Source organism: Rhodnius prolixus, unplaced genomic scaffold (assembly GCF_049639745.1).
Source record: "Rhodnius prolixus isolate KJV_2025 unplaced genomic scaffold, Rpr scaffold_3, whole genome shotgun sequence".
Classification (NCBI taxonomy): domain Eukaryota; kingdom Metazoa; phylum Arthropoda; class Insecta; order Hemiptera; family Reduviidae; genus Rhodnius; species Rhodnius prolixus.
In genome coordinates this window covers 27,297,324-27,323,032 of record NW_027411603.1, presented here as the reverse complement: position 1 = coordinate 27,323,032, position 25,709 = coordinate 27,297,324, and the positions used below count along the sequence as shown (strand labels likewise).

The 25,709-nt window shown below is 30.9% G+C and overlaps 2 protein-coding genes across 5 annotated transcripts in view; one reads left to right on the top strand and one right to left on the bottom strand.

The window, feature by feature from the left end:
* Vav (Vav guanine nucleotide exchange factor) overlaps positions 1-16,869 on the bottom strand; it is a 34,017-nt gene extending 17,148 nt beyond the window's left edge. Inside the window, exons 1-11 of one of the 3 annotated variants that reach the window (XM_074125006.1) lie at positions 16,660-16,869; positions 15,006-15,181; positions 13,019-13,084; positions 9,645-9,789; positions 4,815-4,988; positions 4,386-4,589; positions 4,171-4,290; positions 2,563-2,679; positions 2,369-2,484; positions 1,948-1,996; positions 1,566-1,768 (exon numbers count right to left, since the gene is read on the bottom strand). In XM_074125006.1, coding sequence (XP_073981107.1) covers positions 1,566-1,768; positions 1,948-1,996; positions 2,369-2,484; positions 2,563-2,679; positions 4,171-4,290; positions 4,386-4,589; positions 4,815-4,988; positions 9,645-9,789; positions 13,019-13,084; positions 15,006-15,181; positions 16,660-16,869 — 1,580 coding nt within the window. Of the gene's footprint in view, positions 1-1,565; positions 1,769-1,947; positions 1,997-2,368; positions 2,485-2,562; positions 2,680-4,170; positions 4,291-4,385; positions 4,590-4,814; positions 4,989-7,090; positions 7,224-9,644; positions 9,790-13,018; positions 13,085-15,005; positions 15,182-16,304; positions 16,438-16,659 lie in introns of those variants that run through there. The other 2 variants (XM_074125007.1, XM_074125009.1) reach the window with 2 other exon arrangements.
* Positions 16,870-17,217: 348 nt separating this feature from the next.
* LOC141452649 (zinc finger protein 532-like) lies at positions 17,218-24,169 on the top strand. Of its 2 annotated transcripts, none has more exons than XM_074125011.1 (6): positions 17,218-17,334; positions 18,660-18,854; positions 19,446-19,668; positions 20,709-20,848; positions 21,347-21,463; positions 22,406-24,169. In XM_074125011.1, the coding sequence occupies exons 1-6, from the start codon at positions 17,330-17,332 to the stop codon at positions 23,526-23,528; spliced, it is 1,803 nt and encodes a 600-aa protein (XP_073981112.1). In that variant the 5' UTR covers positions 17,218-17,329; the 3' UTR covers positions 23,529-24,169. The 2 variants fall into 2 exon arrangements, with proteins under 2 accessions (XP_073981112.1, XP_073981111.1); XM_074125010.1 differs by lacking the exon at positions 17,218-17,334 and adding an exon at positions 17,524-17,968.
* The last annotated feature ends 1,540 nt before the right edge of the window (positions 24,170-25,709 follow it).

Here is a 25,709-nt window from a genome sequence, read left to right as displayed (position 1 = left end):
GACACAACTTCCAATTCTTCCAATTTTGGCATAGAAAATATCATTTAAAAGTAAAAAAAATTGCATTTACTTTAAAATTATGAACGTGTATTGACAAAAAGAAAAACCTTAACGGAGTTAGTTTTTTATACTCCTCTTAGCAGTGACAGCGAGGCGTGTGTTTACCATATTAGTGTCGAGTAGAATTTAATAAAGATAGGTGACCGAGTACTTTCTTATTTCTGAAAAGATCGAATGCTTTGCTGATTATGTACTGCAGAATTAGAAGCATAAGGGTACCCATTAAAGAATGAATAAAGATAATCAGCTGCTGCTGAACGTATTACTTTTTTCAAGTAAGAAACTGCTGCTACTGAAGGCAGACAAACTAGGGTATGAATTGGAAAACATCGAATTGATAAAAAATGTATTATCGAGGCAGTGGGATTGACAGATAAAAAAAAGAAAGTAGAATAAAAACAATTACCACTTTCAAGAAGAACTAACTGATGGACAACCCGACTTCATTCAGAAAGTAAGAATTTGCTCAATTACATATTATACATTTTCATTATTCCACGAATTTTAGCTTTTCGTACATTTCCTGGAAGGCCTGGTGGAATGTAAAAACAATAAAATATTAAGTAACATTAATATTAATAACAGGGACTTATTGCTCATTGAAAAGACGATACTTAGTAGTAAATTTAACTTCAAAATTTAAATAGTAAAATCGAACCTGTAGCTTAAAGAACAAGGCCGCACAGAAGCTTAGAAATACATGTAGAATGAATGTATTTTCTAGAAACTGTGTATTAGGGTGGTTTTAAGGAGAGATGGGTGGTAGAATTCTTTCTTAATTTCGGTATCATGAACGGTAATAATAACTAAATAATGTTAGTAATAATTACATACCTCGACACTGAAAGGTAGACGAGGATTGACTAAGAAGAAGAATAATTACATGTTTTGAAATCCCGAGTTCGACAATACAAGAATGTTAGAATTTATGTCAGTATGCATACTCTAAAATTTAATTTCGATGTAATCCATGTATACAGTACTAAGAAATCTTGGCAAAGTATTTTAGTAAATGTGGCACCGCAATGTAATTGTATAGATTGATATTTATACTAATTTTTGTAAACTTCTGTATTAAAAAGTGTTTTTAAGGAACGATGGACAAGGAAATGTACTCTAACAAGGGCTATGTAAATATTTGATCAGCCAGCACTGAAAGCATTAAATTCATGCGTCCTAATTATCTTCATTATAGAATAAAGCTCTTTTAGTCGAGTACCGGTAAATACAATAAACTTCCTGCAAGATGTCAAAGGAAAAATATTTCTAAGGATGCCTTTCTAAGTTCCACTTTCAGAAAAGAATTTCCTTTGTAAATAAGGTCGAACGTTAGCAGAAACAAATTTCACATTGGATGAAATACATTATCTTATAAGACTTAAACTTCTTTGGCTTCGAAGGCAATTAGAAATATTTGATGTTGTAACCCATTAAGACAGGTAGATAAATGAGTTGATCATTAAATTAGAAAAAAAAAGCAAGAGGAAGCGTTTTTGGAAACTTACAGAGCATCTTGAATTGCTTTTATCCACTTTCTCTTGAGATCTTCAGAACGAACATATAACGTATATGCAGTAGATTCTGATTTCTTAACCAAATACCAATGATAATTCCATCTTGTATCTCTATGGAGTGTTCTGCGGTTTGTAACATCTTCTACTTTATAGTCAGCCAAAGGTAAACAAGCTTTGTAGCTGTATTGGTCATTCTAAATAATAGAAAAAAAAAATTATATACATTTATCCAATAAAGAAAATTCTTTTTATAACATAAACAAGTATTCTTTATCTTTATTGAACTGATACAAATCACCTTAAGTTAATTTAAATCAGAAGAGGTCCATCAATAAGTGAATAGAACTTTAATAAAACATAAGAATTGCCTTACCCTCAATGCTTTGCAAAGTAGCATCACCTTGTCGAAGACAAAAACATATCTAAGAAGAAAAAATAATTATTTAATTGTCACAAAATTGTATTCTGCTTAGAAACAAACTTAAATTGATGTAAATCAAAATTGTTTATCACTATTATCATTTAGATTACAAGCAATTTAATTAGAATTATACTACAATATATCTTCACAAAGTGCACAGTTATTTACTTCATTAAGCAAACATTCGCAGTCTTCAAAATGAATGAACAAATTTTCTGTTATTCCTCTACAATAATGAAAAATGTTCGGCTCTAAATTTTTTTGTTTTGTTTTGTTTTTTTGTTAAGAAATTCTTAACTTCAAAAATAAAGTAGTTTTAATAATTATATGTCTGCACTTTAATGAAAAATCGTAATCTAAATATTAAATTTACCTCTGTTTTACTTTCTGATTATTATGTGCTTTAATTCTGATTTCACCGTCTTTCAGAAGTCGACCATAATTAGTTAATTTGGTTGTTTCCAAAATGTCCCAATCAGTTATACTAGCCTATACAATATCTCAACTTTAATTACTGGTAGAACAACAATCAAATCATGGGACAAGTAGTAAAAATTGAATAATTACCTGAATGTCAGAAACAATTTGTAAAGTATCGCTGTCCCTTTTGACTTCATTAATGTATTGAGCAACGTCCACCATTGCTTCCCTAGCTCTTTCAAGCCCTCGATAATCTTCATCAGTCTAATTTATAGTTAAAAAGTTTAGATTCCAAAATACCATTATTACTTCAAATAAAATTTAAAATAAATCACTATTTATTTCTTTGTAACTAGTACTATCTAATAAATCGCTCTTATCAGCGGTATGTTAAAGTTAGGTGATATCTTAGACACTTTGAATTATCAAATCTCCGCCGTAAATCAAAAAATGATACAAGATCATACAAAAAAAGATGTAATAATTGTTTTTACCTACTTTTCCATGTGTTGGAAACAGCACAAACTAAATTTCTAAGAAGTTTATTTTACTGGTCACAGTGTACCCCTCACTACATGATAAGGCTTGAAACTGGTAGGGCTCCGTTAAGTTCGTTTGTTTTTAAAAGAATCATTAATTATTGGACAAAATTACTCTCTCTTCCTGAAGATAGGCTTCCGAAACAATGTTTCAGATTTTTATGTTCCCTGGATACCAATGATCATTATAGCAATGAATACAACTGGGTGTCAATGGTTAGATCCTGGGGGGAATCATTAGGTGACGTACATATCTTTCATACAATGGACAGTGATTTTATTTCAAATGATGTAGTTGATAAACTACTAAACACCTTACTTAGTAAAGATATAGATCGGGCTCTTAATTCAAAATTTAGTTCCACCTACAGACGTGTAACTGACTTCAATTATTACCAACCACAAACCTATTTGAAATACAAAATTAACTTTGAAAAATTAAGAATAGTTAGTCAATTGAGGCTCAGTGGTGATAATATGATAAAATTGTTCTTCAAAGGTTCTCTCCTCAACATGATATCCGATCAAGACTGCCCAATTTGTCAACAAATAATTTTAAATCCGTTGAATCATCTGCTGGTAGAATGTCAGGCTAATTATAGTAACCGTGAAAAGTTTTTAGAACACTATTTAACAGAATCTGAGAGTGATGCCCAATCAGATCGCTTGCTGAATTTAGACAGCATTCAAAAAATAAATTCTTTGTTTTTGTTTATCTTAAACACCATTAGAAAAACCACTTAAGATTTAAATAAATAAAAAAAAAAATAAAAAATGTAAAGGTGTTTTATCTCTGGATACTGTCTCATTATTACTGTTAAGTCTGTGCTCTTGGTTTTATATTAAAAAGATTGGTTCATTTTTTATTTATTAATATTATTATTATTTTAATGTTACAGTAGGTATATTTTTCAGAAGAATTGTTTATTTCGTTTATACCAGACTCATTGTACAAGTTTATCTTAAACAATAAAATATTATCTATCTATCTATCTACTTTTCCAAGGTGGCTTAGTTTTCAACCATAATTTAGATGTCGTGAACGAAGGACATATTTCGCTAATAACATTTTTGTAAAAAATAAAAACTTGTTATTTACTTGCGGGACTCGAAATGAAGATTTCTTCTACCAATCTATGCTCATAACCACTGCCCAAATCCACCCTTTCTCTAATAAATTAAAAGCCCGAAAACAATGTAAAATAATGATTTATACCTGTAGAGTTTCGCTGATTAATTTCTCAAGGAGTAAGTGATATTTAAGAATTCTTTGCATAGGCACCGAAAGTATGTCTCGCAATTTAAATTTGCCGTTGTTAGCCTCTTGTTGGCATCTCTGAACATCAACAAAAAAAAAAATTGAGATTTTTATTTGGCTATTATCAAAAGGACAGAAGGGCAACATGATGAAATTTAGATGAAAAATTTTACCACTAGTTCTGCATGCACTGCATCATTTCTTGTTGTAATATCAGAAATTCGGGCTTGTGCAGCAGTTAAATTAGCGCAATAATCACCATAAACCAAAAATTTTTCTCGCCAACTTAAAAATGCTTCACTCAATCTGTAAACGCCTCCGCCTGTAACTGCTTTCATTAGCTGACTGTGAAATCCTACATGAATTTCGTACAACTCCTGGAAAATTAAAATAACTATAATTATTTAAAAAAAATAGTATTATTCTCGCTTTAGTTTTGGAAAATAGATCTTAAGCAAAATGTAAGAAATAAAATATTAAATATACAAGAAATACTACAAATCGATCTACTCGTACTTCACTTAATTTAACTAATCTAGTTTTATTTATTCTCTAGCCGAATTTGATGACAATAAAAATAACATTAAAACATGAAATCTTACCTTGATACCACCAAATATAATTTTGATATCTTCTTCTTTGAGTACGTTTGATAAAGGTCTGATGAAATACCTTTGTAACGTATTCAACACATCGATGTAATTTTTTTCCGTCTCTATTAGCTCATTTATAACAAAATCTCTTTTTTCAAAGCTATGATTTACAGCAGATGCAACCTAATCAAATAATTTAAAATACACATTAGTGTCCTAAAAATGTTATTTTGTAGTTCTTAACCCCTTATAGGAAATCTACTATTCAACATATTTTCTTGATTGCTAAATAAAACAATTTTTTTTTCATATACGTAAAAAGTTAACGACTTTTGATTCAAGAATCAGAATCATCCAAAGACGATGGAGGTTCAATGCTAATTGTGTGGAAAGAGTAGGAAAAAATTTCATTCATTACATTGGGCAAAATGTCATCGTATTAAATTCTAGTATTGCTATTACTAGATCTCGTCACCTTTATACCTTGTTTACTTTACTTTTATAAAAATTGAACACATCCAGAGGAATTTCGAGGTATTCAAAGTTAAGTGTTCTAAACCCTTACTTACACACTCTGAATGAAAAAGATTTCTCTTATACAGCAAACTTTTGTAATTACCAATTACGTATCATGTCTGCATTATAATTATTATTTCGTAACAAATATTTATTATGTTATTCAAGACTACAAATACACATTAACCATATAATAGAAAAGTTATCTAATAAAATTTTGCAAATGTATAGTGACTATTTTACACAAAATAATTTGTATTATTTCGTAATATAAATACAAATAATAAAAGGTAAACAAATCAATAAGTAGAAAGTATTTACCTTTTCCTTCCTGTTCAGTAATGTACAATTTTCATTGTTTTACTCCAAGCACCAGAGCGCTTTTCTCTATCCAGGCGGAATAGTACAAAACCAATATTCGACTTCCAGAAAGAATTGAGTGTGGGTATGTGTTTATGTACTAAGTAATATGTATGTTCATGAAGTAATACATTATATTTGCAATTTAGGAATATAATAAGCTCAACCTAATTATCTAAGAAAAAATAAATGAAGTCTGAAAATATAATGGTTAACTGTAAAAAAATGAATAAAGAAGTATTCATTGTTTTAGCAGAAATTTTGGATATAATCATGGTGCGTTATTAATGCAGATTTTTTTTTTTGTGGTTATATTGTGGAAAAAAGTCACATTTATTGTACTTTTGAGTTTTAGTCGCATAATAAAAAAACCTGTTTTGAAGGAGACCACAATAAGGAGGAAAATGGGAAAGCAATGGAAATAATAAATGAAATAAAAATAAAAGTGTAAGAGAGAGTGTGAAAAACCAGCTTCGAAAAAAAAAGATGGAAACCACTACCAAATAAAATTTGCATCACTCCCAAGGATCTAACCCGTTTGGTTTACGCTTTCTGTTTCAGGTTTTTACTAAACAAGACTTCTTGTAGAAACGCCTTCACGGTATTTAAGATACAGATTGCACGATCTTCCCGCTTTGTAACAAATTTCGGGTGTCAGAAGAGTATTTAGCTTTCTGAATAACAGTGCTTCTATAATAATGACAGGGCTGTTTAACTTGTTTTATAAAATGGCTATTCATAATTGACGGAAAGAAAGAAAATGGTGGAAAGATCACCTGAATATTATTGTTATTAAACAACTTTTTTTAAATAAGTAATTTTATCTGCAGCTAGTTCTTTCTTTCATTACAACAAAACAATTTTAATTTACCTTACTTAAAAATTCAAGTATTTTTTATTATTTCTTAATGTGCCAATTTGAATATCTGATATTCCATACTAGATATGTTTTAGTAATCAGTTCATTTCGATTCGCAAGAACAATTCTCATAATAACTTAATTAGATTTAAAAATAATTCATTGGCTTCATACCTCTCTAACGAGAAATTTAGAAGCTATACCTATGCATCCGAATTTCTGTTAAAAACCAACAGAATAATAGTACTTCAGAATTACTAATAAACACAAATTTTGTAATTAATTCAAACATTTACTCGTTTCAAATGCGATCTTAAACAAGCTTTCATTAAATCGTTAGGTTTGATAAGTGATAAAATGGCTTTTAAAAATGCGGATAGTGTGAAAGATTTTGATTTAAAAATTACAACTCAATACCCGTTAATAAACAGAGTGGTCTGTAGCAAGAGAACACTGTTCACTAAGCACCTACACTAAGAAAACTCCCAGCGTTAAATGTTGATGCGTCTTAAATTACTAAAGTAAAAATAATAATACCAGCAATACTCACAAAAAGAGTAGGAGTTGATCGCTTGTCAACAGAACAGAGATCCTGGTATATTTCTTCATTTCTTACATGCGTGTCATAATGGGCATATTCCACGCAATGTTCGCCCACCGCACAGGCAGATTCTTCTTCTCCTCTTGAAGTTCAAATGTGACAAAAAATAATAAAAATAAAACATGCAACTGATATGCCACATGCACAAAATTACATACTATTCTATATAGAGACTTGGCTACGTGCGGTTAATCAACTTATACCGAAGGTATTTCACTATACACTAACTAGCTACAAAGTGCAAATAATAAAAAAATTGCTAAACAGAAATAATTTGGGAAGAGTTTCAGTTAACATGAAATAGGCGCATGACATAGTAATATTATAATATAAAAGAGAATAAAAAATGTCTTTAACAGAAATAAATAAAAGTTATTTACCAATTAAAAAAAAAAAAGCAAGTGAAGCGAAAATAATGTATTTGAAAAGAAAATTACTATAAGTTTTTTTCGCAAAAAAAAAGAAGATTTTTATAAATATAGAAATCTTTTCTGATTATCGACTTCCTACAATTCAGTCCAGTTTCTATGTAATTCAAAGTAACTGAAAAAAGTTATAACAGATGGATGCTCGTATAAAATTGCTCTTAGAAACTGTGCTCACTCTTATATAGTATTGTTGTTTTCTTAAAGTTGTTTATATAAAAATGGCCGAATATTTTTTTCCATTTCGTGGGAATGTAGAGTAAAATGAATGGCCAGTAGAGAATATGAACTGTCACCAAAGGACCCATCAGAATCTGAATATCTAACCAATAGCTTACAGCAAGTACAGTGCGCACAAAAAAAGATAATATCCCTGAGATGATCTTCCATATGGTATTAATAAAAAGTCGCCGTTAATTTTTGCATTTTTAGCCAACGCATTACTGTTTGCATAACATCTGCAATGCTCAAAGCCGTAGAACTAGGAAACTAACTCAGACAAATGCAAAAGGTTCCAAACATTGGTTCATAACTATTCTATCCAGTTCTTCACCCACATGTCCAACATGCTCAGGCTCTCAGGATGAAATGGGCATGTCCAGTGGGTGCCCTGAAAGCCATCCTTCATTGAGTTCATACGGTAGAGACGGACGGATTTGATTCCCCGTTACTATCGGAGTAAACAATCAATTCTGTTGTCGATATTATGTTTTAATTGAAAACTTTTATTGATAAAATTTCTAGTAAATGTGGTATGAATATCTTGCTTCACTAAAGAAGCAAAATGAGAAGAGAAGAAACATCATAGAATTATATTATTGCAATCAAAGAAGATGGCCAGCTTTCACAAGGAGCTTGTTTATCCAAATCATTACAGAACTGGTAAGATAATGAAAGATAAGTAAATGAATAGATCATGGAAATTACAGAAACTTCAACACTTAACTTATTCTGAAGAAGTCAAATAAAATTATGAGCAATAATAATAAAACTAATAATAATAATAATAATAATAGAAGAAAATATGTAAAATACCTAGGAGCTTCTTACAGCTCACTGTCCGGTGATGGACAGTGTTGTCTGTAACGAGAGAACACTGTCCGGAGGCCGGCAGTGCACTGAAAAAAGCTCCGGGCGCCAATAACCTTAGATGTTGAAGCGCCTTAAATCATTAAAAAAAAAAAATAATAATAATAATAGAAGAAAATATGTAAAATACGAAAAAAGACATTTTTGTAAAAGAAATTTTAAAAGTGATGCATAAATTCAAAAACAAAATTGAATATGAGAAATATGAGAAAGCAAACTGGAGAAATGTCTGATTTCCAAATAGGCTTTTCTTATTTCACTGATATAAAAACAAAAGGCAAATTAAACTTGTAATGAATGTAACCTGATCTTTCATAGACTGATAAACTCTTGCTGAAAGCTGAGAAACGAAAAAAATCGTAAAAGAAAGAAAAACATGTAAAAAATACAAAATTTCTCTAGCTCTATCTTTTAGACTGACATCACTGGTAATGAAATGTGAAAACACCAATAAGTTTAGGATGAAGTTATGAGAACAAGAATTAATTAAAAGAACTAGGTATCATCGCAATCAAATGATGGAGAATGCTTACAAGACCAAAAACGAAATACTGAACAAAAATTATAAGTTAAATTTGAATTTAATAAACGAAATAATTATTTAGAATCTTATTTCTCTTATTTTTAAATAATGAAAATGATTTTAAATAAAAATGATGATGGTGGTGATATGGAATAAATTACTAATTAAAATTTAAAATCGAAGAATTTAGTAGAAAATTATCGGTGAGTGATTACAAAAATTTTAATTGTGACTTTTCTCACTTTGTAGTAATTGAATTTTCAAAACCAACAATCCTACTACTATTTATTGACCAGCTATTACAAAATAAAAACAAATTAAGAAATCGCAAACGAAATAGTAAACAATCAAATTAAAATCAACAGCATTCTAAAAAATGCTGACATAGGAGAAAAAAGAATAAGAAGCAAAAATATAAATAAAAAACCTAGTAAAAAAATCCTAAGGATATCAGGGAAATTCATACCTCAGAAGAAGAAGTGGGAAAAGAGACATAACAAAGATATTCGTAGATATCTTGATCAGAATCTTGATCCACATTTGAATTGTTTGCAGGCTCAGATGTATCAAAATGACTCCAAGACACACTATTCGAGCACGGTTTCACAGCTCTGTTATACACAATATATTTATTTTTATATTACGAAAAGATATGAATATGTTTCACTTTAATAAAATATCTTTCTGCTCTTCTCTCAAATAGATTACTATTAAATTTATTTTTGCGTAAATTTTTAAAATATCACAAAACTTTAAATATAACCTACATGAAGCAATTAGATAGCACCTCTTAGGAGTATTTTTTATATGACACCCAAATTATTTGTTCACAGCTTTTTTTTTTATTATATATTTACATTTTTATTTTATTTTACATATTTACAAATTAAATATGGGCCACCTCCCTAAGAGTTTTACCCATAATGAGACAGATATAAAAATGGAGTTGAGTTCTTTAAAGCTTTTACAAAATTCAATAAAATATACGTATAAAATAATAAATTTTAATGTAACTATTTGAAAGTTTTGATGAAATATTTTCCTCCTATTTCTATTACGCTTAAATTTATATATTTGGTATTAATTTTAAAATAGAACCTAAACATCTAGTGTAAACATTAACACGAATTTCTTCGACGACTACTCTCAAAGTTCTAATTCAAATTTTCTTCAAACTGGAAACGTTTGAGTCATATTTAATTCATATCACTTTAGGAGGAATCTACCCATCCCTTCCACAAAAGTAAACTTAATCGAATTTACGGGCAAAATGTTACCAGTAAATGTGCAGATTTGTAATCAATATAAAGATTAAACAAATCCATTATTGATAAAATCTTGAAATACGAAAAATTCTTTTGCTAAAGTGTCATTTTCAGTTTGACGATTTTCATTAAATTTGGAAATTCTGTTTCATTTTTTATTATTATTAATAAATAATATAAAGGTAGTAAACTAGTACAATAAATAGTAGACGTACACTTGAGAAAAGTTTAATCACCCCCTCTCATAGAAGTGCTTTTGATTCGAATTGATTTCTGGAAAAATGCTTTAATTAAAATTTTTAGATCTAAGAATGTACAAACCGCACTAAGTGTAAAGAATATAGTAAGAAACGTTTCAGAGAAAATACTAAAAAAACTGAAAAATCTATGTTAAGTAGTAAATGGTAGACCGATTTTGATCAAAAACCTTCTCGTAAGATGAACATCTAACATAAATTGAATTTCTGGCAAATTTTCTTTTTTTGAGTAATGATGGATTCATACACTTGCATACACATACACAAACACACACCCAGACCAACTTTTTTGAACTCAGGGATTCCCAAAAACGAATATTTACGGTGAAAACTAAAAAAACGACATTCTGTACGATCACATTATTAAGTACTGATCTCTTACTAAGGGAAAGTAATAAATTTTGAATATAAAAAATGATTGAATAAACTATTTATATACGAATATGGCATTTAAACTTACATATATTTATTTTAACAAGCATTTATTTTTAAAAAGAATCTTGACAAAAAATTGTCAAAATAGAAATTATTGCAAATTTATAGATTATGTACATACAATGTTGAATAATCAATCATATACATTCTTAAGAGAGAAAGAGCATTTGCTTTTGATGTGGCTGTTCTGTGAATTATATAGTTCTCCCAGCATCGCGAGGGACGCCAATTATTGCCGTCAGATCTGTTAGTGAAGATCAAGAACTAACAGGGGTAGAAATCGGGGCAAGAGTACATAACATACCTGATCAAATTTACCATCTAGCTTGGCCCTTTATGGGTTATTGAGATAAAAACTTATAGTCACATCTGGTAGTTATTGATTTGTTATTGTGTGAAAAATTGCTCAGAACTTAAATCACAGATTTAATTACTTAACATAACACAGAGTAATTAGGGTAAAATCACACTTGGCGTTCAGTTTACATTTTACTCTCATTATCTGTAGTATTTCTATCTTTTAAGTACAGAAAAGTAAGTATAGTATTTCTATCTTTTAGTTTTAAGAGCAGATTGTAAAATGAATACATCTACCTGTGATCTTTTTCCTTTCTAGCTGCAGAATAGGTGGACTAAGGAAATATTGTGACCAGTTAAGGAAGAGGTCGTACTTATCACAAAATTTTACTTCCCCTCACCATTCCCCTCTTCGAAATTAATTTTTTAAATGAATATGACATTTTGCGACACAACATTCCGACAGTTCACCCCAGAGAGAAAATATTTTTGAATTTATCTGCCCTATGTAAATGTACAGATAAGAAACTGTTACGTTTAATGAAGTTTACCACTCCTTTCAGATAAATCACATAGGTTTCAATAAAGTTTTCACTGATGAATGCTTTTTGAGAGAGGGGGTTTACTGGCATTTTTAGAATTTACTTTTCATGCACATGCACCAAGCAAATTTTATTTAATTACAAGAATTTTTTCCTTAATAAAAAAATACTGCAATGTAGCATTTATATTTTATATACACAACACACTGTGAGAATAAACATTTTGTTCATAATATCTATGCTATTTCGCAGTGTATGTTGATAATGTAGTGTAAAAATTGTTGAACTCCAGAGTAGTAACAATAAATAAAGACTAAACTGAAAACTTTTCGTTTTAATTGTATCTCAAAAATAATTATTCTGAGGAACTCTTACTCATTTTAATTAAATTTACAACACAACTTTGGTAAATGATAATTCCAGTTTATAATGAGCAAATAAGTTAGTTTAGGGAGCTCTTTCTGGCTAGTTTTTGAAGTACCAAAGCTTTCTACAGTCACGAACGTTGGTATTCTTGTATTATTAGTGTTCTTTTTTTTGTCACGGTTAAATAAAAATATCTCATCGTGGTAGTATCATGATTCTGATCGGTTCCGTATTTTCTCAGAGGTTGATCTTTCAGTTTGATGTAGAGGATTTCACTTACATCATATTTCTGTCATATACAAAGTCAGCAATCTAGTATATGACAGAAATATAGTGGAGATCAAATCCTTTACACCAAACTAATGAATTAACTTTTAATGGAAATCCGAAACATTAAATAACAATATTTAACAATAACGATATTATCTAGCATTGCGGACCAACCATATTTTCAAAAGAAATATCTTAATTGGCCAAAAGTAAATTACAAAGGAAATTAAAAATTAGGGTTTTTATTCCTTGAAATATATATATGATATTGTTAAAGAAATTTTGTCTAAATAATTAGATTAACTACTAAAGAAAAGTAAGGAACTGTTATAACAACTTATTGGACTTTTTCTTTTTTTTAACTAAAAGTTAGAAAATAAATAACTCTACATCTTATTGAATACTTACCCAGTATTCAAATTCCTATAAATATCCTCTTGGGAAAGCGTTCTTGGTTTGTGAATAGAAAATCCCCTACAAACAAAAAAATTAATAAAACCAAAAATTAACTTTAAAGCACAATTATTTAACAATCTGTACTTTTGCATAAACTTGACGTTTACTTCGCTTTCGAAGAACATAAACCTCCTAGTACTTTCCTTAGTAAATTTTTGGTAACAAATAATAAAATGAAAACATAAAGCACATTAACAATGCAATATATATACATATAATAATGTGTAATTAATGCTGCCGGCTTCTGTATATGGTGTATCCCATGGCCAATAAGTCCTACCTACGACCAAACACATCTAATGGTTACACCGAAATGTGGAGACAAGAGCTTACTACTTGAGAAAAAAGTCGCGGGGTAAAGATAGCTAACCTTAAAATCGTCAAAAAAAAACTTTTTTCCAAAATTGAAACTAAGGATTTTGTCCAAAAATCGGAGAAGATAAAAGTCTTAAGAGGTTAAGGGGTGCTAACCGGTTTGGAAACATCCGAAGTAAATATAGTTGAGAGGCAACCGGAGCTGCAAAATCTGAAGTACAGAACAAGATTATTGAAATGCAGTTTCTGATTTCAAATGGAGTACACGGAACATATGTAAATGCCAACATCACAACGATCTTGGAAGAACAAAGACGGCGCAACATCGAATCATTAAATAAATTCTATATATATATTTTTTCAACTATTCGCATCGTTCTTTTCCATCTTTCTACTTTTTATTAAAATTAATATTGACATTAAATAAAATTAAACATTAAAACTGTCCGGTAGGGCAATTGCATAAGGGTTGATCGTCAAAAACTGCATGATAAAGAGTAACTTTGAAAAACACCCAACTTTGACACTTTTTTTTCTCTTTTACTATAAAAGATAAAATACCTAGTTGTTTTTTTTGTGAAACTACGTTGATAAATAGAATTTAAGGAAACAAGTAAGAGAAAATGAGCAAAAACAGCACTTTCAAAAAAAGTTCTTGTTGTTGCTACATTTCTTGTAAACAAAGTATCGCCTAAACGTACGAATCGATTCCCATGAAACAGATGTCATTCGATTCGGAACTTCATATAGATGTGTCTACTGGGACTTTCGACGCTGTATATCGCCTTCAAAATTATTATCATTAATATCTCAGTAAATCTTAGACTAATTTGGATGAAATATGGCAGGATGAAAGGGTTAGGGCGACCCCGGTAAGAATAAAGCAACATTTTGCTCTTACACCTCCTAAGGGGAAGTTTTACAGTTATTTCAAATTATCGTCTTATCAACCGATTTTGGTGAATGAAGTATCATTTGATTCGAATTTTATGTAGATATGCATTTTAGAGGTCTCGACGCTGTGCAAAATTAGACGGGAAGTTCGCCTCCACGCAAGCAAGGCACTCCAATTTTAATGAATTTATTACCGAATTGTAGAGAAAAGTCTGCTCTATGACTGGTATAAATAGCGATGTTTTAGTGATAATAGGTATTGAGATAAAGAAGGTTAAATTTTGGGGGTTTTGCAACTCGTTCAAATTTTAAACCTCTGTATCTCTTTTCGTTTTCATCAGAATTCAATGAATTCATTACCGAATTGTAGAGAAACGTCTGCTCTATAACTGGTATAAATACCAACGTTTCAGTGATAATAGTTAATAAGATATAGAAGGTTAAATTTTAGAGGTTTTCCAAATCATTCAAATTCGCACCCGCTTCTATTGAAGCCAGCTTAAATTTGTCGTTAAATATGTAGCCTTATTTTATTGGAATTGATGCAGTTTACAATTTTACTTAGTTAATTTAGCTAAACTTTATCGCTAGTGTATTAAAGAATTTTTGCCAAATCTGTAATTGACATCTGAAACCATATTCTCATCTGGTATCCTCTAGTTAAAAATTCCACATTAGTTACTACTTTTTATAGATTACAGATAGAATTCTAAATGTATTAGTTACTTACGGTATATTATGCTTTTGTATCTTAGGGCAGTTAGAAAGTTTGCTAAGCGTATGTAAAACTCTGTAGAGATCAGTCAAATCAAACAGCATCGCAGGCTCGAACAAATCATTCTCCTTGAGGCCGTAATAATCATGGCATGTTTGAAGAAAAAGTTTTATGTTACGAAGGCAGAGGAACTGGAAATAAAAAACGGGTAATTATACTAAAAATAGATTACATCTTTAATAAAATGAATGCTAAACTGAATGCTATTATTATATTAGAAAGCAAGTGAGTTATATATTAACATCTTAAAACTGTCACACATTTTATTTTGTCATTCTTTGAACTGGTAAAAATTGAAACGATATCTCGGGAAACATGTCTCGACCATTTTTTAGCTCTGTAGGCCTAGCCAATAGCTCTACAACTTAACAAACTATGTCGTAATAGCACAAATGTAAATCTCTCCAAAGATCCTTGCTAATCCTTTGGTAAATAAAAAGTTAAAAAAGATATTGCAAAATCTTTTATCTTGATAAAAGTACAAGTAAGAGCTTTGTATTAGTAACTAGAAATATTTAATGGATTTAGAAGGTGAAACTGTAGCACATTGGTTTTTAGTCATTGGAGATTAACAATGAGAAAGGGTTTTTGAAACGAGCATGTTTTTATTGAATAAACTTGGGAGCGAATGTGCCAGCTAATCCTCACAAAACTTAGAGGATCTATCGCAACCAGAAGAAAACTTAATCTGATAAAGGTGACAGATGGTTTTATGGGTATTGCACTTTAAAAGAAGTATTTTTTTTCGTTCACCATTTCAAAAACCATCTGTTATGTTCTCATAATCATTCGAGTACGTTTTGGTTTTTCTTTCTTTTTCTTTTTTACAAAAAACCCTGAACCATTTAAGCATTCATAAAAAAAAATTTGTTTTGGAAAATTCATGAACTTCGCTTTTCATTAAGATTCAGCACAATTACTTTCTCAATGAGAGTTTCTGAGAATATGTTTTAAAAAATAATTAAGCAATAAAATAACATAAAACATTAAAAAAAAGAAATTAACTACTTAAATCTTGAGAATATGAGAGGTTTTCAAATGGCTCTAAGACACATAATAAAAGTAAGGTGGTGTATGGCGTTAATTTGAGGTATAATAATATCTCGGTAAGCCAATGAAAAGTGGGCGGTCTTTAAAACAGTGCTAGTTGCAATACATGCTGCTGAAATTTTACGAAAAGATAATTTTTGCAGAAATCCAAACAATTCTACAGGCTACCAACTTCTAGAATCAAAGCAATATAGGACTACTTGCCTGGGCATTCCGGAAAAAAGCATAATGAAACCTTCGTGTCACTGGAGGGTGTACAGAAGGCCTAAGAAGATAACAGATATCTGCGCTACAGATCTATCGCACCCACGACCCATGCAATTTTAACTCACCGCCATCCAATCTCACACATCTTAACTCTACGATAAACCATATGAGCCATTTGAGTTCTCTTATCGTACACGAATAGAAAGGATAGAATACGAATGAAAGGAAAGATCTACTAAAAATTAATACAATTAAATTTTACATAATTTCTAATCAATCGTCTGTTAAGCTTTCTAATATAACATTTACAAGTAAAAAATTAATTTAAAATATTAACAGTAATAAATTAAACCTGTGCAAACTGCGGTTTCTGATTAACATCTTTCATATCAATACATCCTCGATCCATACTGTTAACAAAATTACAGAGCAAGACACCGTCTCTTAGAGTGTACGCTAAATCTGTTAAAGTAGCGTCTGGCCAATTTGCTCGGTGATCTGATCTTAAAACTCCACATCTTATTAGCCAAGAGACACAATCTCTCCATAGATCGTTCGCCATATCTTAATATTTACAAAGCAGCAGTAGTAAATTTTAAAATCGTTGACATGATCTTAAAGAAACACTTAATAACCACTTAACAATGTTTTCTACATTTAATTTTGATTAGTAAATGACAAAACTTCTTCAGTAAAAACCTCAAAAATAAACATATGAACAATGTAGAAATGACTAAAGTTAACCCAGGTCCTTACGAGTGAATTAATTTCATTATAGCACCAACATTATTTTTACTGATCATTTAAAAAATAAATAGTCACTTTCACAAAACACAAATTTGTTGCTTTTGTGTAATTTTAATTTTAAGTAATTGTAATAAAACAGCAACAAGCGCCAGGATTTCAGTGTCAACAGTATAACCACTAACCAACTTTAGTATGCGGACTAGCTGAAAACAGGCTAATTAATACAGTTTGACAGTACAGGAAAACAGGGATGCAGTAAAACATACTCTTAATTTATGAGGTAGCAACGATTTCATTTCTTTTATAACTTTTTTGCAAAAGTTGTCATCGCTTTTTCTGATAGATAATGATGAAACATTTTAAAAACTGAATTACACATTATTATTAATTACTATGAATATGTAATTGAATATATTTTGTTAACTGGTACAAGATTACCACTCTTCGCAAGTTTGCCGTACTCAAGGGTCAATTCTACGGCATAAAGATGAATTAACAGTAGGTTACTTAGCTCTTGCAAGCTTGTTCAACCTGTTGAAAGTAAAATTGTGATCAGTGTTGCAGGTGAACTGGTAAAATACGTCCTTTGTGTAATTTTTATTGATTGAATTAAACTTCGAAATAGATAAATACCGGAAAAGAAGATCCATAAATTTAGATAAATCTAAAGTGAATTTTAGACAGTGCTACTATTCCGGATTTAAATGAGATTTGGATTGTGCATAAGACTTCTCGTTTGATGTTTGAAACTGATTTAAGAGCAAAATTATTAGCCAAACAGCGATGGAAAAGGATGTTGCGTCAGACAGAGCTAAAAACAAATCAGACTGTGGAAGTAAAGAGGGTAATGTTGAAAAGAAAGTGAAACTTGGAGTTGAAGAGGAAAGTATTAAAAGTGAAAATGCTAATTCAAAGTAAATATACTTACTATAAGTACATATCTCGAACATAGTCCCTTAAGGAACGCGTTTTGTTCGGACTTGACATATGGATGAAGGTTTATTTATTGTATGTGTGAACTGAAATTCCCCTAGTTAAAAGTGTAGCCCCTTCTCAGGAAATTCGGCATCTCTGCGGGTATTCGGACCACGCACTTAAATACAGCTCTAATCTCTAACACTCACTCTCTTGGTAAATATAAGATCTGCAAAGGTAGTTGAAGAATCCAATTATTACACCCTATGTGTTCCCTCAGGCACACATGCTTCAAATGGAGGACTCCGTATATTCACGTATGCTGTCACACTGAAGAAACTTGATTTGGGGCTTTGGGTAAACTTGGGGTCCTTGGTCTTGTCACTGAACACGATGTATAACATGAATTGGGGCTGAGATTTGATATAAGAAAGTAAAAACTTTCTTTTATTCCCTTCATATAAGCCCCATCAAAAAACGTTTAATCTTGTGCAGTTGGTTATCAATAAAAGAGTAGTGGCTATGAAAATAAAACTGATAAGAGAAATGATTTTTTATACACAAGTTATTATTAGTTGGCTGGGTCTTGTGTTGTACAATTTGTAACTAAGGCTAAATCAAGTTTATTTATCATTTTTATGTTATACTTCTCCAGAAACTATAGTATTAAAAAAAGTTTTTAATTTTTAGCGAAGTGGAACAGAAGACAACCAATGTCAAAAAAGAAGTACTAGGAATAATGCCAGAAATCAAATTTTCTGCAAGGAAAAAGTGTTTGAAGGTTTATCTTAAAAAACTACTCAACATTCGAAAGAAATATGTAGTAAATGAAAGTAACAAATTTGGTGGTTCTCAAATATTTGCTTGTTGTGGATGTTTCAAACGGTAATCTTTTTCGTATACTATAAAACTATATTAGTTTGCTCATTTAATACAATTATAAGCTTTGAAAAAGAAGTGCGCGATGGAGGTTGTAGAAGTTTCGCCCTCTTGGCTGCATTTTCTTCTGAATTATTAATTGCCTGCTTTAATATATGCAGATGCACAAAATAATGCTTGTATAAAAATTCACAAGAAGTTTGTATCAGCGTTTTCATCCTCTTAGTTTCTTAATGATAATAAATGTTCTTCAATTGCCATGATGATAAATTATCATTATTTTTATTTCATATTACATTTGAAATTGGTATTAATTTCTTTAACTAATTTGTTTTATGTATTTCCTACGATTGAAGAATTCTTTCTCCACTTCTAGAGGACGGCCTTAACAGTCTTCCGTCTTCTTAACCATCTTCCTTGCTTGCAATCTTACTCTTTACTAATCCCAGCTAATCCAACTGGAGTACCATTTTTTTGTTTTTTGTTTTCGGTCTTGGTTTTTGCTTGAAAGTATTGTTATCTTTACGTAACATATTATTATCTATGGGTTTCCTCCCTAATATTGATTTTTGATTATCTTGATTCCTTTTCTGTTAGGTTTTACTCTTATCTAGAATTGGAAGAACATTTGACACGACCAGTGGGGCAACTAGTTTTCAGATGTCAAGTTTGCCTGTCTACGATTGAAACATTAAATTTATGCCAGGTTGCTTTTCATTCTTCTGAAATTCATATTAACGAAGCTGGTTATCACCCAGTCAATATTGGGCTTGAATTAGTAGCTGCCGCTCCACTTGATGAAATGATTGAATTGAAAGAGGTGAGTGATAAGAAATTATTTTTCTGATATTTGATTAAGAATTCTTTTCGAACTAAATATATGTATAAAACAATCGACATCTGAAATTATCTTCATAGTTGCTATTATTAGTACGGAAAATATTTTTTTATTTAAGCGCGTCTTCTAAGATCTCAGAGCTTTTTTCAGAGCACTGCCAGCCTCCTGAGTGTTTTCTAGTTACAGACAACACTGCCTATCTCCGGAGAGTGAGCTTTAAGGAGCTCCTAAAGAGTACCAAGAATTAAGCAAAAAAAATTTAAAAGCCAGCAGCTGGTTTCGAACACAGGATATCCTGGTGAAAATTTGCCAGCTAACCATAGAGATTCTTTCTTCGCAAATCATAATTCCTTTCCTTCCTTTTATTAATTTAAATATTTTGAAATAATTAAATTTTGGACAATTTCACGTTAATTAGATTTTTTAGATTAAGTTCTTTTTATATAATTGTATAGGATTATTCACTGCGCATTTGCTTAATTGTGAGGGTCAGGAGCGAATCATAGCTGCATTACCCACTCTCTGGCGTGAATGCATTAAAACTCTTTCCAACGGATTCTTAATAGAGAACATGTTTACTTTATTTGGATATTAACAGCCTTACAATAGTAGAACAGTATCTTATTCTGATGTCGTTTTGGTAGAATACAGTAATGAGCACTTGTTGATAGATGCCTCATTATATTGTAGAAACAAGGTTGGAAAAATGTTTAGTAACAAATGACAGTTTGATATATTGATTTGTTAATTCAGTATGATGCTCGACGGATCATTTCAATTACTTTCCTCAGAATTCTCAAGAATAGCATCACAAGAGGGGAGATCTTGGGGCAGAGGGGCTGGGAAAATCGACAGGAGTGTAGTCCGTGAAGGTTTCCTTTATTCGAGAAGCTCATAATTCAAAATAATAGAGTCATCAAATCAGCATTTAATTTTCAGACAAGTAATGAACGGTCACCTTTTTACGAAAGATATAACACCGAACTTCAAGAAGCGTTTAATAAACACTTTTATCCTCCTAGGTTTGCCCAGAATGTCGCAAAGAGGTTTCATGCATCATTGTTCATCTTTGGCACAGCAAACCTGAACATCCCGTGCTTCAGTGTCCGTGTTGTTACGTATTTGTAACACGAAATGTGTGTCGCTACAATCTGCACCTAAGGTAATTGGTTATACAGTGTAAGAAATGTTTCCCTCTCAAATTGATTTTAATTTAGGGTTGGGGAAGATGGTTTGAATTTTACAGATTTCTTTATCTATACAATGTTAAAAGCACAAAATATTGTTAAAATAAATTCTGAGGAAAATTCTATGCCTAATGTGTGATTAGTTGTTTGAAGGTTTTTAAAATAAAAAGCAGCATTGTATTTACGAAGTTTCTCCACACAAGATTCGTTCATTTGTTAGTGAGAGCTGTAGATATAGTTATGAAAGGACAGAAAATTAACAAGTACTTTTGTAACATCAAGCATGTTATATTTCTTTCGAGTTTATATTTTTGAAACTATCTTAACACTTGAAAGTATTTGAAATGGTGTTACATAACAAGTTAATTTTAGATATTGTTAATAATGAAAACAGAGTGATACAGAGCATCTGCACTGTTACTCTAAACAGCTTTCATTATTTTATTTTATTTATTTATTTAATTTTTTGTTAGGATTCATAAATATATGGCACCCTTTATATGTCCGGATTGTGCAAAAGTTTATAAACGTTTTGAAGATCTACAAAATCATCTAAAGGAAACATGCAGGCATTTAGAAGAGACAGTAAGGTTAGCTAATAATTTTTCTTTTTACCATATTTTAGTTTTGCCCGTCAAGATAAATTGATCATGGCGATTAAACAAAAACGGGATGTTCAGAGCTTATAATAATAAATCGACATGGCAACATTAATTTTAATTATCAACTTCACTACAAACCACTTTTTCAGTTAACCCTTGAAGTCAGTTAATAATCAGATGCATATACTATGAAAAAAAAAAAAATTGAAAAGTGCCATGTACATATGTAATAATTAAAATTAATGTGCAATATCAATTAACGATCATAATCCCTGAAGATGAGCTAGTCCCTAGATCAAAAGCTTAGCAAAAATAGATGATTAATAAGTATTAATTAATAAAATTATTTCCTTCAAAAGCCGTAATAATGAAACTGGCCTGGCCTGATCTTAGAAGCAGTCTTGATTTTTTTTTTTTCTTACTTGTAAGAATTTTTATTTTAATTTCTTTATACTTCGGTGGAGTATTTTGACAGGAATTGATTTGATTAAAAAATAATAGATTTCTAATTTAACTTTATTTGCTTTTGACTCGGTTTTTAGTGGTACAGAAAATGTATCATAACTACTGTTCTTTAGTTTTTAAAATACATTGTTTTTTCAGAGGGGGAGCTCTCCTCTGAAATGCCAAAATGAAATTGTTAGAGATGTTTCCGCGTTCATCTCTCCAATTTTGGTCAAGAAAGAATTAAAGTTACCTTCTTTCTAAAAAAAAATATTTGTGAATCAGTATATATGGGAAAATATATGTATGTGCCGCGTTATTTGTTTGCCGATTCTTTATTTACTTCTGTTAGCATGTAGAACCAGCGGATTTTGGTTTGTCAAGAACATTTGCCTTTGTCAACTATATTTAAGGGCAACACATAAATTTACAGTAAAATTATAAGTTCAAAATAACTTTTAGATTCATTTTTATTTTATTTTTTAGATATAAGTGTCCTGCATGCGAAGTTCTTTTCCAAACGAATGCAGATCTATTGAGGCATGTATTCACCGATCACAATCCAGTCAAGTACAAGTGCCATTTATGTCCATCAGTATTGAACTTAGCAAGTGAGAAAAACATTCATTATAATCAAAAACATCGTAACGAACTTTCATCATCAACTTTACGCCAAATTAAATGTTTCACATTACCTCATCAATGTGCAATTTGTGGAGAGGAAGAACTTCGAGGGTTTTCTTATGAACGTCATGTTCGTATACACTTTAGTGGGCCAAATTTTAAATTTATTTTTTTTATGTGTGATTGTGGATTTTTAACTATGTATAAAGGAAGTTACCTTTTGCATAAGAGCACTCCTTGTCCGTCATTAAATTTTTCCTCATTAAAAGTGACACAAGCCCGATTAAAAATGTGTACTAGTTGTTGTGATTTAAAGTTTTACAATGGAATAGAGCCATTTATCTGTGAAGCATGCGACAATTTTGAGACAGAGATGGTTTGGTGTTACAAATGTACAATATGTTTTAGCATTTTGGAATATTCTATGGACTATGTCATTCTTCATTTGCAAAATGAACACGGCAAATGTAATATGGAAACTCCTTACTGTTACGTGGAAAAGGTACTTAGTGATACTATAAACAGTTCAGTCACCGATGAACAGAACGATGTAAATCAGCCAGTAGCAGCAGAGAACTCTGTTCTAAAAGAAGAGACAAAAGACATTTTTGAACAATATTCTGTCAAATGCAAAAAGTGTACTGCTTCTTTTTCAGAAATGGAACTATTGCGTTCCCATTATATTGCAAAACATCTTGAAGATACCCAAGGTTTTCTTTGTCTAGAATGTGGAGAAGCCTATAAAACAGTAAATTCATTATCAATACACCTTAGATCTCATGGAATCATTAATACTAATGCTTATATAAGCAATTATAAAGTTTGTAATGAACTGCCTGTTAATAATTATGCTTCAGATAAACCAAAAGCGGCAGATCAACTATCGTGTCCAGTATGTAGCGAACATTTCAATAATGCCTCAGAACATAATCAACATCTGAGGTCGCACGGAATGGCTTTTCTGAAAAGGATTAAACAGATGTAGGACTTAATTCATCACTAATCATGCATAGAAATTTATTAAAACCGTTAGAAAACCATCATTTAATAATTCTATTACCATCCAGGCTGATTAGTGATGAGATTATACAAAAATGTTCCTAAGAATATTTCTTGGTGTAAAAAGTTTCTTTCTACAGAAGGGAAAGTATTCATTTACTAGTAAGAGCGACCACCTCTTCACTCATTGCTCGGTCGGTCGCACTAGTTTTTTCTTCACCCATTTACGTTTAGCGCTTTGTCGCACCACACAAAGACGAAATCTGAATTGTTAGAGGGTGATTCGCCAGGCTGAATTTCAGTGTGGTATTGGGTGTATCACAGTGTATTTTTCAGTCCGTTAAAATCAGTTATATTGCTTGGTTGGGAGTTGGATGTAACCTGGCTAAATAAAAATAAGCATTACATTATTTACATTGATTGTAACGTTAATTAATAATTAATAAATTATTACATCAATTTTCGTTGATTTAACGAAAATTAAACAGTTTTTTTGTGTTGGACCAAATTCCATTTGATTTTAGGACTAGATTTTGAAATTAATTTTATGTTCTTGATATAACTATTGTATTTTTTTCTACAAAAAAATAGTTATTTATGTGAATATATTGTTTTGTTTTTTTAAAATTTTTTCTTTATTTCAACATGCCCAACACACGTAGTATTAAATACAATTTTAGACATTATTTCAATAACAAATCTGGTACTGAAGTACGGAATAAAAATGAAAATAGATGTTACTAATTTATGTAATCACAATACCTTCATATATAATCGACTAAATTTAATTCACTATTAATGTCAAAATTAATATTTCTTATGGATCCTTAAAACTGTGGGAAATTTTTAGATTTAACTGAAACGTCCAGTCACTTGTTGACCAAGTTATTGACAACCCCGGGTTGAATGCCAGACCAGAGATCTATGATTCCAGAAGTGGGCAGTGGAATATGAAATGGTCCACTGTCAGCTGTTGATTTCCAGTTGAGTCACAGAGACAACTAGCGGAATCCAAGTTACTAGAACGGTCCCAAATACTCTCTAAAGTTCCTATAGTCAGTCAGTGACCTTTGTTCTTTTCAGTGAAATTCTTTAATGTTCATCCCATTCATATAAGCTGTCCTTAAGTTTTGTGAATATACGAAAGAGGTTATTTGCTGTATCTTTCTTCTTGAGCAGTATGTATGGCCGCAGATTTCGCAAGGGTATACGACTATTCAATCTTGCACTTCTTATTGTGTGCTCTTGCCCAATTGAAGTAAATATAATAATTTTTCAAAAGCTCACGAAGCCTGAGCGTTATTAGAGCTTGCTTTTTCAGACTAAGCAGGATATCTTATAAATATTTCCTATTGACCATGAACCTCTTTAAATTTCGTCGTAATACTTTTCTGTCTTCCAACCATATCAAGCCTACCAAAATCGCGTCTTTCCGCCTGATTGTTAGAGCAAAAAACGTCTTAAACGAAAATGCCGTTCACAGCTGATGCTCCCTTAGAAAATACTACAAAGCAAGCAGCTGAGAAGTAAAAGCGACCTTGACCTGTAAATATGTGGTAATCGGCCAGTGGTATACCTCCTTCAAGATTTTTTCCCCGTATTTTAACAACCTCATTAAGATGAAGACACTAAGAAATAATTGGGAGAACAAGATAAATAAATATTTTTGGTCCATACCTCTATGAAGAACATTGCTGCGTCAATGTACAATCGGATTTGTCAAAACCTTTACCTTGAATATACAATTTTGGTATCACTTTATTCAAAGAAACGTTTGCTCTTTTAAATTAAGAAGTCTGCTTTAGCAATGCGATGAGAGTTGTCTCAGCAAGTTACATAATAAAGATTCGCTGGGACAAATAATAAAAACTGTCCGGTAGGGTAGGTATAGCTATAGTTAGTATTATATCAGTGATAGAAGTTATGGTTTTAATGAAAAGCTGCCCAAAACTACACCTCAAGCACTACCTGGAAAAGTACAAGCGTCTATCATACGTTCAAAAATAGCAGCAGGCGGCCTTCCAATGATATTCCACATCAGGCTACAGAAGAGAGTGAACACTAGCTCAATATTTTTAGAAGTCTGAAATGTAATATTTCCTTCAAGAAAAAAACAAACACTGTTGTTACCCGTTTAAAACGTAAATATTAAACAGGAAGGGATCTA

Bases quoted from the DNA above. Each gene is read 5' to 3' on its own strand.
- LOC141452649 (XM_074125010.1), top strand. From the start codon at position 17,838: ATGGAAAAGGATGTTGCGTCAGACAGAGCTAAAAACAAATCAGACTGT. The intron at 18,855-19,445 runs GTAATCTTTTTC...CTTTTCTGTTAG, and splicing joins TGTTGTGGATGTTTCAAACG to GTTTTACTCTTATCTAGAAT. The intron at 21,464-22,405 runs GTTAGCTAATAA...TTTATTTTTTAG, and splicing joins CATTTAGAAGAGACAGTAAG to ATATAAGTGTCCTGCATGCG.